Raw genomic sequence first — 17,477 nt, forward strand, 5'->3', positions numbered from 1 at the left:
TGATGCCATCAATGAAATGCAGCTCCCCGACACCAGCAGCACTCATGCAGCCCCACATAAGGACACTGCCACCACCATGTTTCACTGTAGGCACCATGCATTTCTCTTTGTATTCCTCACCTTTGCGACGCCATACAGTTTTGAAGCCATCAGTTCCAAAAACATTTATCTTGGTCTTGTCACTCCAGAGTATAGAGTCCCAGTAGTCTTCATCTTTGTCAGCATGGGCCCTGGCAAACTCTAGGTGGGCTTTTTTGTGCCTGGGCTTTAGGAGAGGCTTCTTTCGTGGACGGCACCCATGCAAGCCATTCCTCTGCAGTGTACGCCGTATTGTGTCACGGGAAATAGTCACCCCAGTTTGGCTTTCTACTTCTTTAGATAACTGCAGTGAACTTGCATGCCGAATTTCTTCAACGCTTCTCATCAGAAGACGCTCCTGTCGAGGTGCTCCGTGGACGACCTGGACGTCTCTGTGAGATGGTTGCAGTTCCATCTTTTTTAAATTTTTGTACCACTTTTGCTACAGTATTCTGACTGATAAGTAAAGCTTTGCTGATCTTCTTGTAGCCTTCACCTTTCTGGTGTAAAGAAAGACATTTCTCTTCCATGTGGTGCCATTGCTGACAGCATGAAATGGGAAGGGGTTTTAACACCCTTTTACAGTCAACTGTCTGCTGGACACCTGTGTAATGAATTACACTCACCTGTGGTTGAATTCTTGTTAAATTAGACAAATTTGCTCCAGAGACTTTCAGTGGGGTGTACTCATTTTTGCATCACCCTAATTTGAGTAAAACTTAAAATTTTGTTCTCTAAGTTATATTATTAACCTTATTTTCATGTTATAAGTTAAACAGATGTTATATAAAACTTAGTCTTGTCAACATTTTGGAAATTGTTTTTATGTTCATTGAGATATTGTTTAAAAAGTTACTTTTCAAAGGGGGTGTACTCATTTACGCTGAGCACACACTATATATATATATATATTACACACACACACACACACACATATATAAACATGTATAAATATGTGTACAATATGTGTGTGTGTGTGTATATATATATATATATATAGCAAAATATTAATTATTTTAGGAATTTTACCCAGCTCAAATTTTAAGTCACTTCTGTGTTGAGCTGAGGAGCTGTGTACCATCCCTAATGAAGGAAGGAAGGAGGATGGAAACTGTTGCGTTATGGAACGCTGCCATTTTTCCACCCTGGCAAACATCTGAAAAGCAAGATATAATCTAAACTCTGTCTGATGAGCTGTCTTTTCAAAGATCATGCACACAGACGCCTTCCATCTTTTCTTTTCTGCTTTCGCTTTGCATGTAATTGTGTGTTTTGACCTCAATCAGAAAATTTTCCACATCACAACTGTATTTCAAGTCTTGCATTATCAAAAACCGCTCAGACTCTTTCTTTTCCCCTCATCTGCAGAGGATGTACAAACTTCTGAGCGAGCAGAATCTGTTGCGTCCTCTCTTCATAGGTATTGCTGATGCTAAGTGCTTTGTGGTTAAATGCATCAGCTTCTAATCCTGCTTAAATCAGCACCATTTCTTAATTCATACAGATAAGCAGAGCATTTATGGGCCTTAACAGCCCAGACTAATTACTATTCCTTAGATAAGTGCTCGTCCGACTAAATTCTTTTGACCTTCCATTTCTACTCAAAGGAGCAGATAGACGTTTGCCTGCTATCCTCACATGCAGCCTTGCAAAAAGTGTGATGGGCATTAACTTCCTTTTTATACATGTACTTGAATATTCAACACGTCAACACTCAAATTATGCTCTATTTTCATATTCCTAATTTCTTAATTGCCCTTAATTGCTTAATTACAAATTCAAATGAACAAATCTGGAGGTCAGAGACGCATGCTAATTGAACAATCAATCAGCATTACACTAGCGGAGTATTGTCCACCTTTGATTGACAGCACATTAGGACTGTGTGATTGGCTGTCTGTTTGTTGACATTGAGGGCTGTAGAGGGGGACTGTACTTTTCTCTCACGGATGTCCTTGATATTGCGTAAGGAAAATCAAGTCGGCATTTCAGGACAGATATAATTTTCACCTTGAAAGATGATATTTTAATACCACAGGAACAGTTGGGTCATTTCCTACTACGCTGTACCTTTTCATGTCCCCATCATGTCTTTATATACAGTCAAACCAAAATGTATTCAGACACCTTGAACATTTCATTCATTAATACAGTTTATTCACTATAGTCTAAAAAAATGGTAATAAAATATGACAAGATCTCAGAGTTAAATTGTGTCAGAAAAAAAATAATCTTAATTAGGTCAGTTAAGCAAAACATGGTCAGGTCAAAGTGTCTGAATAATTTTTGGTTCCACATTTTTATCAATTTTACTGGAAGTCCACTGTATCACTGTATGAAGAATTTTGGGGTATAATATGTCACAGTTTACTTTATTTTGCTATCCTCGCTTACATAAATGAACTATAGTGTCCTGCTAGTAAAAAAAATATATATAAAAAATTATATCTAGTGTCTGAATAATTTTTGGTTTGACTGTGTGTATATATATATATATATAACAATACTGCAATTAAGTGTTCAAAGGGGGTGAATTAAAAAAAATTGGTTTGTTTCTTTAATTAGTTTTATATTATGAGTATTTATTATATAACATTTAATAATATTTGTCTTTTTTTTTTGTTAATTATTTAAAAAGATGTCACCATTTTGTCACCACTTTTCTCAATTTCTCTTATTGCAGTTATTTTAGTATTATTTATATACTATTAAAGTAATTATTATTTTTTTGAATGACTTTTTTTTATTTTAACTTTACATTTTAATTTTACTTTAAGTTTTTGAAATTTTATGTGCTTTTGTCATTTTATTATTATTTTTATTTTTTAATTTATTAAAATTATTTCTATTATTTTTCTTTAATGTTTTCAAAGTTTTTCAGATTATTTTTAAGTTTTCCATGTAATATTTATATTTTATTTTATTCCTGCTTTAAATCATTTACCGAAAACTATTTTCAATAGTTTTAGTCAAAAATAACAACACTGATTTAATGACATGGATATGGAATATTCCATATATTTCTTTTTTTTTTTTTTTTATTGTAACCATTAATTTTCTTTTAATTGTTAATCAGTTTTTTCCCCTTTATCCTTGAATTCACTTCCATCTTAGGCTTTAGTAAAATCTATTTAACAAACAAAATCCAGTTCCTTAATGACAACATCCTTCAGGAAGTGACGTCATTTTGATGGGAAAACACCATAACACAGTATTAGAAATTTGATTAATTATTCAAAATATTTGACTTGTATAGCTTCTTTTTTTTTTAAAGTTAAAGAGTTTAAAAGGTACTAAATAAGACGAATAACCCAGGTATTACGGTCTTCTGTTTTTATTTCACTTCACTTCTTTGTCTTTCATGAGCTCAGCACTGTGACAGATGGCACCTGGTCCCAGATCAGTGTGGAAAGGTTACTTCTTACCCGGAGGTAGAGAGCAGCTCTTGCAGAATGGAGCAGCGGCCATTTCATTTCCACTCTTAATTATGTTGCTAACGGTGCAAAATGAGCCAACGGACCTTACTGAAGGAACACAGCACTTCATGCATACAGTGCCATTACACAGAGTGTGATCTTAAGCATCTCTCTGAGCAAGAGAGAAAAGGTCATAAATGTGTATGGGAACGTGTATGCATGAGTAAAGTCAGCGGCCCCACCCTGACTTTGTAATGCACGGTGAGTATGTGGGCGATTAGACAGTTACCCACCTGCACACTGGGAACCCCTTGAAGGAGCTGATGGAGCTACCTTAACAGTGACCAGTGCCTCTCTCTCTCTCTTTCTCTCTTTCTCTCGTTCTCCCTCCTCCTCCTCTTTTTTTTGTCTATGTGTTGTTTCTCCCTCTTCCTTGCGGGCTCCATCCATCAGACTGGCATGCGTGCAGCCGCCCCACTCTCAGCCACCATATTTCACCGCCTGCCATCAGAGGCCTGACAGCCCTGCGCTCACTAGGAAATTGCTTTGGCTGTGAGCGGAATTTCAAGCACCGGGTGCTGCCCGATCTCTCCCCCCACTCGCATCTCTCTCTCTCTCTCCCTCTCGGTCTTTGACTCCTGATGTTTCTCTTTCTCTCTCTCTCTTGCTCTTCCTTACTTCTGCTTTACCTCCCTCTCCCGACGACCCCCGGGATTCGAGGTGCGCTTTGGAATGTGTAATGAAGAAAGAAAAGGTTAGCTGTAGATGGAGAGAGCGCGGGAGGGGGTCAAAGGGTAGAGGAGTGGGCCCTATTATGCCTGCATCAAATGCTTACGATGTACACAACGGATTGAGAGAGATAGGCAGCCTCAAACAAAATGGCCATTACTTTGTTGCCATATAGATACGCGTAGCAGGATGCTCCTTTTGATGCCTTGTCACCGAAGTGCTGTGACTCACTCTCTCTCTCACCCACACACAATAACACAAACACACACCGACGAGGCGCATCAAACGGCAGCCCTCCTCGTGGCGACACCTCATTCTGCTCGACAGCGTGATCCTCTCTCGACACAAAACCACACACAAGTGTCTCTCTCATCATCTTGCCAAGCGCTAGCTTAATGATGTGGCAGCCATGATGGAGCGGCAGTTTCCTGAACTGCAGTGCTGTTAGACTGTAACTGAGAGAACAGAGCCAAAATGGCGTGCAGGCGGATTGAGAGGGGGCGTATCTGAAGGATTGAAGCACTTTTTTGAGGATGTAAACACTTCACATTTTTATATGTCTGTTTATTCAGTTTTCATGGAAGTATATTCACGTTTTCGGTCTTCTTTGTTGAGATGTTTCTTTCTGGTGTCACTTTGCCATTTGTTTCTGAATTGAATTTCTGCTCAGTGAGAGTTTTTTGCTGACAAATATTATTGTATGTGTTTCCCGGTCCATATTAATCATTTATTCTGCATTAAACGCCTGAAATCCGGCCTGCGGTTGAGGTAGTGAGGTGTGCCTGCTTCGCTTGCTGACTCAGGAACATGAATTAATCCCTCTAAACTATGGCAGTTGTGACAGCTGTTCTATAAAACACCCAGGAGTGTTGTTGCTCTTTCACAGGACCGTGATGAATAATGCTGTGCTTATTTTTGCACTCGGAGCATTGGTGATGTGAAACCACAGCAAAGTTTGATAGTTTAATATTTAAGATGTTTGCTTGCTCTGTGTTTCTATGGACAGTCAATCTCTCGTTGTCTGTGTTAACCGCAAAAATGAAAATTTACTCACCCTCTTGTCATTCCAAACCTGTATGACATTCTGTCTTCCCTTATGCACAAAATAAAGATGTTTTTAAGAATTTTCTTGTATCCAATTATAGAGTTACGTACCATTTGGGGTCGGCAAAATTTTTGTAAAAGTCTCTTTTGCTTAACATGCCTGCATTTTTTTAATCAAAAATACAGTAAAAACAGCAATTTTGTGAAATATTATTACCATCTAAAATAAGCTTGTTTCTGACACTGAATCAAAAATAATAATAATAATAATAATAGTGACTTTTTATCTCACTATTATGACGTCTTTTCTCAGAATTGTGTGATATAAACTCGCAACTGTGAGTTATAGTCAGAATTGTGAGACATTAAGTAGCAATTGACCTTTCATCGTGAGTTTGACTGACAGGCAATCTAACCAATCATAACACCGAATCCGCCGTTATGTCCAAGTACAGGTCTCTGCGGAACAAAAGAGGGGCGTCTCTCCCAATTTTGGGGCGTTTTCTAACCGGGAGAGGTGTTTTTAACGATCCAACCAAAAAAGTACAGAAGCCGGGATAGGCGTTTTTTTGTTTTTGTTTCTGTTACGGAAGCCTGAAAGGCCATTCATTATTATTTTATTTTTTTCTTGTTTTCTCATGATCACAACTACTTTTTTTAATGTTTAGATCACAATAAACAACTTATGTTGAGATAATGACAAATAAATAAATAAAATAATGTTCTATGCGTTTTCCCCGAGTGCCTGCCTAGATATGGAAACATTTTACTATAATATATTCACATATTTTGAAGAGTATCAACTATTATACAAGACCTGTAGCTTATAGCCCGTAAACGGTCAATTTTGAGAAAAATAGTCAGAATTGTGAGATAAAAAGTAAATTATCTTTTAAATTGTTTTATTCCGTGGCAGAAACAAGCTTCCATAGGTTCCAATTTTAATATATTTTAAAATGTAATTTATTCCCGTAATGGCTAAGCTGAAATTTCAGCAGCCATTACTTAATTTTATTAATTTTTTTATGGAAACTAATGCATTTGTTTTTTCAGGATTCTTTGAATAGATTATGTTCAAAAGCACAGAATTTATTAGCAATAGGAAGAAAAAAAGCCTTACTTCCCCCAAACTTTTGAACTGTACTGTATGTTATGAATATGAATATTATGAATATGAATGTACATATGAATTTACCTTGGCAAAAACTACTACTTTTTGTGAAGATTATTTCTCTTTTGTTGAGTTTTATTTGTTTATTTTATATATTGTTCACAGTGTGTTCTCCGTGTGTTCATGTTTCCACCTGTCTGTCTGTTCTCTCTCAGTCATTGTGTCTCTCTCTGTCTGATTTACAGAAAGTGAGTTTGGAGTTCTACATTGACGTGCACGCCCACTCCACCATGATGAATGGCTTCATGTATGGTAACGTCTTTGAGGAAGAGGAGAGAGTGCAGAGACAGGCTGTCTTTCCCCGACTCTTGTGCCAAAACGCGCCTGACTTCTCTCTTGTGAGTCTCATGGGTATTATGGTGTAAGGTTTTGTTTTTTGTTTTTTTTCAGTCTAAGTAATATTTACACCTATTTTATTTTTGTCCTTTTTGTTACTTTTATACAGTGTTGGGTAAGTTACTTCAAAAAAGTAATTAATTACTAATTACATCATCAATGTTGTATTTAAAATACTTTTCTAATTACTCTGTCTGAAAAGTAATTTAATTACTCAATAAGTAACTTACTAATTACTTCTTAAAATCCCTATAAACCTAGACAATAGAAAGGTAACTCTTTTAATAATTTAGTCAAACATGTAATAGTTTAGCCTTTTATAGCTTTTTAAAACATTTTAACTTATACTTTAAAACATTTAAAACATATACTATAATACTTTTATTTACTTTATAATACTTAAGTGTTTTTTAGTAACAAATAGGGATGTCACTATCCCAAAAATACGGAAGCCCTAAACGGCCATGGATTATTATTTTTTTCTATCTTGTTTTGTCGTAATCACGACTTATTTCACGACCGCAATAGTTCGGTGTGATACTAAACTTATTGCTTATTAAAACTAATTTTGATGTCACTGTATATTATTCTGTTTGCACCTTATTGTGTATCTTTAAGACGCCATTTTAATCATCGCAGTTTCAGTGTTCGTTTCACTCACTCAATGTATATTGATAAGAAATATGATTTATAGCCTATGTCATTTAATTCAGTGATAGTGTGTTACCTATTGTATTTTCTACATTTCTTTGTTGGAAACAACACACATACATAAACACTCTTCTCAAACAGCATCCCAAGATTGTTTTAGCCTATATCAACTGGATTAAAGTTTTGTTTTTTGGAAATCTGGAGTATTGCACCTCTTTTTAATGGAAGCTGGAGGAAGACAGTTTAATGATATCACAGCCTATCCTACATGAGGAATAAAAATAACAAAAACATTATGTAATATAATTTTATTTCAAACGAATGAGGAAAATAAAGTGGGTTTAATCTAATAATTTTTAGAATTATAGAATAATTTGGCATCTTTCTGAAGGCACTCTGGCTGCGCTTGAGATGTTGAATGCTCTGTTGATTATTAAACATGTTAATTACACAAATAAAATGTTTAGCGTACATTTATTGAACAGTGATTGATTAGCCTATATGTATTTATTTATTGTAAACTTTATTATTAAGTGAAGTAAACATTTTGCTGAAATATCCACAAGATATAAGAGCGCATGATTTATCCGTCGATCAGATGCGCGTGAAAGTTGTGTTCGTTACTATAGCAACAGTAGAATCCGGGTACAGTGTGTTTCAGAATCAATCACTGTAAAAAGAACTTTTATGTCGAGATGACGAGAAAACAACTTTTGTTATCTCGAGATCATGAGAAAATTAAGTCCTGATCACGACAAAACAATTTTTTGTTATCTCGAGATCACAAGAAAAATAAGTCGTGATCACGACAAAACAACTTTTGTTATCTCGAGATCACGAGAAAATTAAGTCGTGATCACGACAAAACAACTTTTGTTATCTCGAGATCACGAGAAAATTAAGTCATGATCACAACAAAACAAGATAGAAAAAAATAATAATCCATGGCCTTTTAGGGCTTCTGTACAAAAATCTAGTAGTCGGTACTGATACCACCAAAAGTGCACAATACTCGATACCACGGTAAAAATATATAAAAATACAAATAAAACAATGCTATATTTTTTTTTTTCCAGGTAGGTCTAATAGTAGTAAGTAAAAATACCACATAAATTGAATAATCAAATATAAAATAACTCTGCACAGTCATAACTGTATAAATTAAACATAGATTAATCCTTATTAAAGCTTTTCTTTTGTTGCTTGATTATCATTTATAATACAGACAGCCAATAGCAGACAGTAGCATGTTTTAAAGACTGCTGTCACTAAGACCTAATGGACGGAGACAATATGCTGTTACACATGCTGTTCACATTCACATAACCAACGCGAATATACGCCAAGACGGGCATTTTGACATAACTGTGTGTGTATTTGAACGTTTATGTGTAATAAACCGCGAAAATCTGACACTCGCGACAGGCTATGTGTGTGTGCTTTGGTCGAGAGCGCACTGACTGAAGACAGTCTCTCAGAGAGCGCGCAGTTTTTTCTCTCTAGGACATAGCTTACATTTTACCGTAATGCTCTTGCCTACCTGTGTCAAAAAAGTGAAGTTATTGGATTATTTCCATTCTGCAAAACAGCCACTCGCTTCTGCCAACATCTTCAGACAGCGACTACGCAGCCAACTGGTTCGAAGTTGCGAACTCACGCGCAACTGCACTACAGCTAACGATTTTAAAGAGACAGTGTTCACTTTTACCTTTAGACGACAAATTTAGATTTTAAATTCAATATTGATTTATACAGAACTGTTGAACTAATTTACAGTATGTAACGCAAGTACATTATAAGTAACTGTAATTAAATTACCTAAAAATGAACAGTAGCTAATCCCTTACTTTACTTTTTCAGTGGATAAAAAATTTAATTACAGTAACGCTTTACACCCAACGCTGCTTTTATGTATGTACCTACAGTATTTGTACATTTTGCCTACATAAGCACCTTGGCTTAAAGGATTAGGATTCTGTCATCATCTACTCACCCTCATGTTGCTTCAAATGTGTGACTATATTTCTTTTGTGTAACACATAGAACATTTTTTTCTACATTCAAAGTCAGTGGCTCACAATGTCGTTTTGAACCCCAACATTCTTTAAAATGTTACATTTTGTGTTCCACAGAAGTAATGAAGGCAGACAAGTTTGGAACAGAAGAGGCTAAATGATGACAGAATTTTCATTTTTGGCTGAACTGTCCCTTTAATGTGTTGGAGCATATGCGCTAACTGCTAGGCTATGGCTCTGACAGATTTACTCCCATTTCTGAAGAATACAGTGTGAAATATCTCATAAATTGTTAATATGTTATTATTGCATTATGTGTGACTGCATGTAGATAAAAATTAGGAATGGAAGCATAATGTTGTGCATGACGTTACCAGATGACATTACAGTTTCTCACTACCATTACACTGATAGGTTCCTTTTTTCTTCAGCAAAAGAAAATCATTGGCTGAATTTCATCTCCGTCAGCCTTTTCACTCTTAGCTCTATACTCATTAGCAAACGGTGCATGGAGAAGCGCTATTGGTATTTTCTCCAAAAATTCAATACACCCTATAAATTAGCAAATTTTTGGTTTCCAAGATGAAGCGCATCAACACAAGCTATTTTTTCAGGGGTGGCAAGTAACCTTTTCAATTCTGCAGAGCAAGACAATAACCAGACTCAATATTGCTGATGAGGTGTCTATATGAGAGGAGCAGAGACACTTTAACTATTTGCCACGGTGAAGCTCTTTTGGATGAGCCGGGAACCGCATGCTGATGAAGACACGCTTATATACGTCTGAAAAGATACATGAACCATCCGTGCACCCAGTGCCTTCATAACACAGAGCTGGAGAGATATTATTCCGTCTGCTCATCGGCACAGACCGAATCCTCTATATCTCAACCCCTTCTCATTTTTTCACTTGACAGATATATTAATTGGTAATTTCCAGACGGTTTTCAATGTCAAAATGGGATGGCGTGAATCAAGAAGATTGGTTGTTCTTTATTTGCTTTGTTTGTTTACAAATTTACTTCTGGTTTATTTTTCGCCTGTATTCAGAGGGATCGTTTGGATGGATGTGTCTTCCAGCTCATTGCACCCCTTCCACTCTTTCACCATTCTTCTTTCTTATTCCTCTTTTCATTTGGTTCCATTATAGTTTCCAGAGGATCTCATCATTATAATTTATGATATTTTGATTAAGATGGATGCATGCAAAATGTAAAAATTTATAGTAGATTGATAGATAAACTTTTAGGTGATAAGTACTGAATAGATGTATGGATAAATAATGGATAGAATGATGAACAGATTGATTGATAATTTGATAGATTGATAAATTCAAATATTGAAGAATGGATAGAAGTTGGATTGGTTGATAATGAATAGGTAAATGTATGGATGTTTTATGGTTGGATGGATCAGTAAATAAATGGATTGACTTAAGGCCCTATATACTTACTGTGAAGTTCTTTTTCGTTCTTCTTCTGGTAGTTTGAGGACGTTTACCAGCCAGAGCAAACTTTTCCGGAAAGTTCGCTTTGGCAAGCTGTCTTGAATGAACTCGTGAACTCGAAATGAACTCGTATTTTGAATTTTGTTTGAAATGATGTCACACCAGTTCGTTCTTCGATTTCGCTTGAACTATGTCAGGCCTTTATAATGTATGGATAAATTAATGGACAGAAAATGGATGGATAGATAGACAGGTGGATGGATGGATGGATGGATGGATAGATAGACAGGTGGATTGATGGATGGAAATATGGGTAAATAAATGGGTAGATATGTAGATGGATAGGTAGATGGCTGGAGGGACGGATGGAAATATGGGTAGATAATGTGTAGATAGGTAAATGGATAGATTGATAGTCAGAAAAACAGACAGATGGATGGATGTATGGATGGATGGATGGAAATATGTGTAGATAGAGAGACAGATAGACAGTGATGTAGATTGGATGGATAGACAGATAAATGTATGGATAGAAAGTTGCTAAATGGATGAATGGATAGACAAGTAGACAGATAAATGTATGGATAGAAAGTTGCTAAATGGATGAATGGATAGACAAGTGGATGGATGGATGGACAGATGGATGTGCTTGTTTCCTGAAGGGCGGAGTTGTGTGTGTGACCTCAACGCAGCACTGTATTTTGCTTACCTACAGTTTAACTCCAGCGATGGTCCCGTTGTGGAGGTCCCCCTCTCCCCTCCCTGTGGCCCCTAATGCTCTGTGTCGCTCTCTTTGTCAGCATGCAGTTCCTCCAGCCTGCAACAGTGACCTTCAGCATGCAGGAAGTGTGACATTTCAGTAGCTCAGCCAGCAGAATACGGGCAAAGGACTAACCTTTTCTGCCCAGTCACCCATCTAGATCTTGCAGACTTCTCTCATACTTACACAAAGAGCCGCTTTTCACAGCCCATGACTATTCTCTGCCTCGCAGAAAAAATGTCACCACATTATTTATGATTCTCTATAAACGCTGTTTGTGTTTTGTGTGTTTGTGTGTGTGCTCAATTTAAGGGTAAGCTCTCTCTTTGTGGTTCTAATGCATCATGTGTGTTTTGAAGCTAAGCTCTCTGAAGCATTGTTATGCGTTTGTTTTGTGTATGTGTGTGTGTGTGTGTGTGTGTGTGTGTGATGACAGGAGGGCATAGAGGGCAGGTCTCCAGCTGGCATGTTGCCCTCTCTCTCTGCCTATTCAGCACACAGCCATCCCAAAGTTCATCCGGCATATTGAGGGAGAGCTGCCTCTGGAGAGAGTCATGTCTCAACTGCGCTTAGCCACCAGCTACACGTCACACTGACACTAGATCAGTCACCTTTCTTGGGCAAAAGCAAACATTTACCAGCCATTATAGCTGAGCCATGGAAAGGCGGAGAGAGTGCAGTGTAAGCAAGCACACAACTGCAGGAAAAGTGGAGAGCAGGGAAAAGTTGCCAGCATACTTAAGTACTTTTGTAATGGGCAAAGTGGCATAAATTATCAGGCCAATCCAATGCGATCCATAATTAGTTTCCTAAATCCAATCAATAGCTTCCTCCTTGTGGCAACTCTGAACCTAGTGTACAATAAAATCGGTTTTGTGGGGGAATCTTTTCAGGGTAATTATTGTGCTGTTTTTTATTTTTTGTCATTCCCCAAAAGCTGCTTAGTGTGTTTGTGGTCTTATGAAATGAGGAAATAATGAAGACCCTTCTTTGGGGTTGTTGTTTTTTTTGTTTTTTTTGCACTATAGCACCACAGATGGGACCATCAACACTTTTATTATAAATTCAGTATTCTTTTATATTATTTTTACTGTAATATTTTATTTTTTTATATTTGATATTTATTCCCTTTTATTTGTATAATATTAAATAAGTTTTGAAGTTATTAATTATTAATTTATTGATTGATTCCACTGTGTTCTTGCTATGAACATAGCCTTTGATACTGAAAGAGCATTCAGTTATTTAATAAATAATACAATATAATACAAACTAAATGTCAAATCAAAGTCTCAAGCATTTTTAAGCAGTTTTTACATTGCTTGTATAATAACTACAAAAATAGAGTAAGAAGCCTGTTTTGTGCTTTTATTTGTTAATACTGACTTGTTCATGTATTATTTATAGCCACCTTCTTTTTGGACCATTAGTCAACAAATCCTCGGTAAACACAGCAGGTGTCGTAATCATTGCAGGTATGGAGGAGATGCCCTTTTAATTTAACCGAGCTGAGTGCTCACTAAAAAACCGCTCACTCACAGATCTTTTTTTTCCCAAGCAATTTCAAGTTCATTTATATTCAAACGAGATCAAACATGGTGATTTCTGAGTAGGCGAGTTGTTTACTCCATTGATTTTCACTAGTTTGACCCATTCATACAGATGGGCGGGCATTAAAGGCACAATATGTACGATTTTTTGATTAAAATATCCAAAAACCACTAAAACAATGTTATATATTTTGTTGACTTATGTACTTAAATTATCCTAAATGTTTCCCACAATGTTTAAATCCAGCAAAATCAGCAATTTTAACCAGTGTAATGGCCTGTGTCATTGTGTCGCTGTCAATGACGTCATATCCGCGCTACCCTTGATTTACGGTTTTACTTCTGTAGAAACCATAGAAACACCAAAGATAACTTTAATATATTATGCGTTTTATTAGACAGGTGAGCAACTGTTTGGATACATTTAACGACAAAAAACTAATCATTGTTCTATATATCTCAACAAGGTTAGTCTTATTGTTTGAATCTCTTGTTTTCTTGATTTACCACAAGTAACATGTTTGTATCATGCCTCAGACACAACACTATTTTGTGTCTAACATAGCATAATCAGAAAGAGCTTTATTTGTAGTAACAGTAATGCAGCATTTTCTCCACCATACAATATATTTTAAAATTAATTGCATGCCATTTAGCAGCACAAGTCATCCAACTTTTATTAATGATATTCTAATATGGATCTAGCTTCCTGCAGTGTGTAACAGGTGTCTCATAGCAGCCACCGAGCGAACGTTATAACTTTGAACACACTCCAATGTTTTTTTAGTATGATTGTTCTGACCAAGTAAAACAGTGCTGTGCTACCCCACAATTTTAATTTGTCAAATAAAGTGGCCTGTATCAGTAGTAATTCAGCACTCGTGACTATTTCATTAGAATGAGATAATAATGGGAATTTAATTCATCAAACGTTACTGTAACAAAGTTCAGGGACTAAGGAGGTGGACGTTAAACTTTAATCGTAATAGACATAAGCCACAAAACGAAAGGAGCGGTGGTGGCTGACTGCGGCATGTAAGCATAATAAACAGCAACGTAAAATGCAGGCTCTCGGCCCCAACCTGCTTCATACCACAGTAACGTTAGTAAAACTTTAATATATTAGCTCATCCATGAACATGATTTCTGCCTGAGTCCCATCGGATTGCTTTCCATCGGCTGTAGAGGTGAAAACAACAACTCCCATGATTCCACACTCATTCATGGCATCATCAAACTACGCCTTTGTTATTGTTTTGAATAAGCGACCTCTAGTGGTGAAACTTACTTACTGTGCCTTTTAAAAGGTGCCTTTAATCAGCCAATCACAGCTCTGTATTTCATGCTTTCCTCACTCAAAAAATTAAAAAAAAAATCATCCCTGCTCCCAAGTTCTCTCTATTTTACTGTTATTAATCATTCTGTTGTGTTGTGTCTCTGTGTGTCCTCTCCAGTCCAGTACAACATTTAACCGTGATCTGGTCAAGGCCGGCACCGGTCGGCGCTTCCTGGGTGGTCTGCTGGACGACACGTCATACTGCTACACGCTGGAGGTCTCCTTCTACAGCTACCTGACAGCAGGAAGCACCTCACCTGTGCCGTACACTGAGGATGGCTGTATCCTTTCATTCTTCCTTCAGCGTATATATATATATATATATATATATATATATATATATATATATATATATATATATATATATATCTAAACTTCACTCTAAACTTCTTTCTACTTCAATATTTCATGTTTAATTCACTGTGTTACTTGTCGTTAATTATTTGTGAAATTTACTAGCAATTTCTGAGTGAAAACTGTTTCAAAGTAAATCCTACACCAATTTTTTTTTAGTGTACCATTCAAAATTTTGGGTTCAGTTAGATTCTTTTAATGCATTTAAATTGATCAAAAGAGACTATAAAGACATTTATAATGTTTCAAATAAATGCTGTTTATATTAATCAAAGAATCATTAAAGAAATGTATCATGGTTTCCACAAAATATTAAGCAGCACAACTGTCTTCAACATTGATTATAAGAAATTCTTTTCCTGAGGAAATTCGTTTCCTGAGTATCGAATCAGCATATTAGAATGATTTCTGAAGGACCATGTGACATTGAAGACTGGATTAATGATGCTGAAAATTCAGCTTTGCCATTCCAGGAATAAAATACATACAAGTAGAAAACAGTTATTTTAAATTGCAATAATATTTTACTATATTACTGTTTTTGCTGTATTTTTGATCAAATAAATGCATCCTTGGTGAGCATTAAGAGTCTTCTTTCAAAAACATTCAAAAATCTTACAAACCCAAGGTTTTGAATGGTATTGTACATAAATTTGTTTAATTATTTATTTATATTTTTATGGAGTCTTAGCAAAGCACAGACGTATATTTTGCCCTGTCTGCAACCTTTCACATCACATCTCAGAATAGTCCCTGGTGAAGGATTTGGGACAGTGTGCATTGAGATGAATGGGAATGCTAAGAAATAGCTTTCTCCAGTTTTTATAGACCTTGGACACTTCTGTTTCTCTCTGTTCTCCTTGGGTATCTCTGACCCTGAAGCCTCCTGCTGTCTGAAAGAGGAAGGGAAGATAAAATGAACAGATGAAGGATGAATTTCTCATTTTGTTTTGTCTCTACAAATTTGTTCTGTCTCATAGTGAACTGATTAAGTTTTGGGTGTTTAGATACAGGAACCACAGGTCGTATTATTGACAGAGAGATATTGAAGAGGAGCTGGATCCTGTTGGTTATAAGTTGTTTGTGAGTTGGTTTGTTCAGTGACAAGCAAACAGCCTGGTCACTACGTATCTTCCCTAAAGAGTCTTGCTCCAACTAGAGCGATCAAGAACTCCACTCTCATTGAATTTTCCCCCTCATGAGGAACATATGGCTGGTGTAAAGACCCGATTTTCTCGAATCGATGCTGCAGCTCTGTAGACAAAAGCCAATGACTTGTGCTGCTGTCTTACTTTCTGAAATTATCTCTCCAATGTAGGTGCACCAAGCGACATACTGGGTGGTGTCACGGTTCGATAATGAAGGCTGGGGTGATAATGTCACTCTATTGAAGCTCGGCTCTCTTCCCTGCGTTTAAGCTGCATGCCGGTCGTACAACTCCATCCCCTTATTTACCGGGAGCAATGCTCACTCATTGATCTCTTAATTATTCTGGGAATCATTATCAGAGAGCGAAGCTTTGACCCGGTTGGCTGTTAGACACAGGAGAGAAGTCGACTTGCCAAGTCGTGTCAATGAGGATGTTGTGTGAGAGTGTCCGTGTGAGTATTTGTGTGTTTGTAAGAACATAATGCATACGTTTCAGTGGGAGATCAGTGTCATGAGGGTTAAGGTTTCTCCTGCTTTACAACCTAATTCTGAGCAAACACCAGCAGGTGTACAATCCATTAGTAAGATTAGGGGCAATTCTAGGATTTTAGTCCCAGGTGGACTCATTTAGGGAATATTTTTTCCTTTAATTGGAACACCTTAGCAATGCCCTGTCAATGCCTAGCAACCTCATAGTAACTGCCATAGCAACTACCCAGAACACCTTAGCAACTGCCTAGCAACCATCCAAAAATACCCTAGAAATCACATAGCAACCACCCAGCACTCCTTAACAAACAACTAGCAATACCCTAGCAACCACCCAGAATACCCCAGCAACTGCATAGCAATCATCCAGAACACCTTAACAACCAATGCCTAAGAAACAACAAGAATACCCTAGCAACACCCTAGTAATCACCCAGAATACCCCAGCAACTGCATAGCAATCATCCAGAACACCTTAACAACCAATTCTTAAGAAACCACCAAGAATGCCCTAGCAACACCCTAGAAACCACCCAGAATATCCCAGCAAAAGCATATCAATCATCCAGATCACATTAACAACCAATGCCTAAGAAACCACCAAGAATACCCTAGCAGCACCTTAGCAACGACCCAGAATACCCCAGCAACTACATAGCAATTATCCAGAACACCTTAACAACCAATGCCTAAGAAACCACCAAGAATACCCTAGCAACACCTTAGCAACCACCCAGAATACCCCAGCAACTACATAGCAATCATCCAGAACACCTTAACAACCAGTGCCTAAGAAACCAATAATAATAACCTAACAACACCCTATCAACCACCCAGAATACCCTAGCAACCTCATAGTAGCTGCTTAGTAATGCCATAGCAACTACCTAGAACACCTTAGCAACCGCCTAGCAACTGCAAAGCAAGCAGCACTGACTAGACAAAGAAATAA

At 36.9% G+C, this 17,477-nt stretch overlaps 1 protein-coding gene across 1 annotated transcript in view; it reads left to right on the forward strand.

Annotated features, from left to right (window-relative positions):
- Window positions 1-17,477, forward strand: part of agbl4 (AGBL carboxypeptidase 4) — a 359,863-nt gene that overhangs the window by 326,097 nt on the left and 16,289 nt on the right. Inside the window, exons 10-11 of the mRNA XM_051904378.1 lie at window positions 6,624-6,776; window positions 14,652-14,814. Coding sequence (XP_051760338.1) covers window positions 6,624-6,776; window positions 14,652-14,814 — 316 coding nt within the window. The remainder of the gene's footprint in view (window positions 1-6,623; window positions 6,777-14,651; window positions 14,815-17,477) is intronic.

This window comes from Ctenopharyngodon idella, chromosome 8 (assembly GCF_019924925.1).
Source record: "Ctenopharyngodon idella isolate HZGC_01 chromosome 8, HZGC01, whole genome shotgun sequence".
NCBI classification, from domain to species: Eukaryota; Metazoa; Chordata; class Actinopteri; order Cypriniformes; family Xenocyprididae; genus Ctenopharyngodon; species Ctenopharyngodon idella.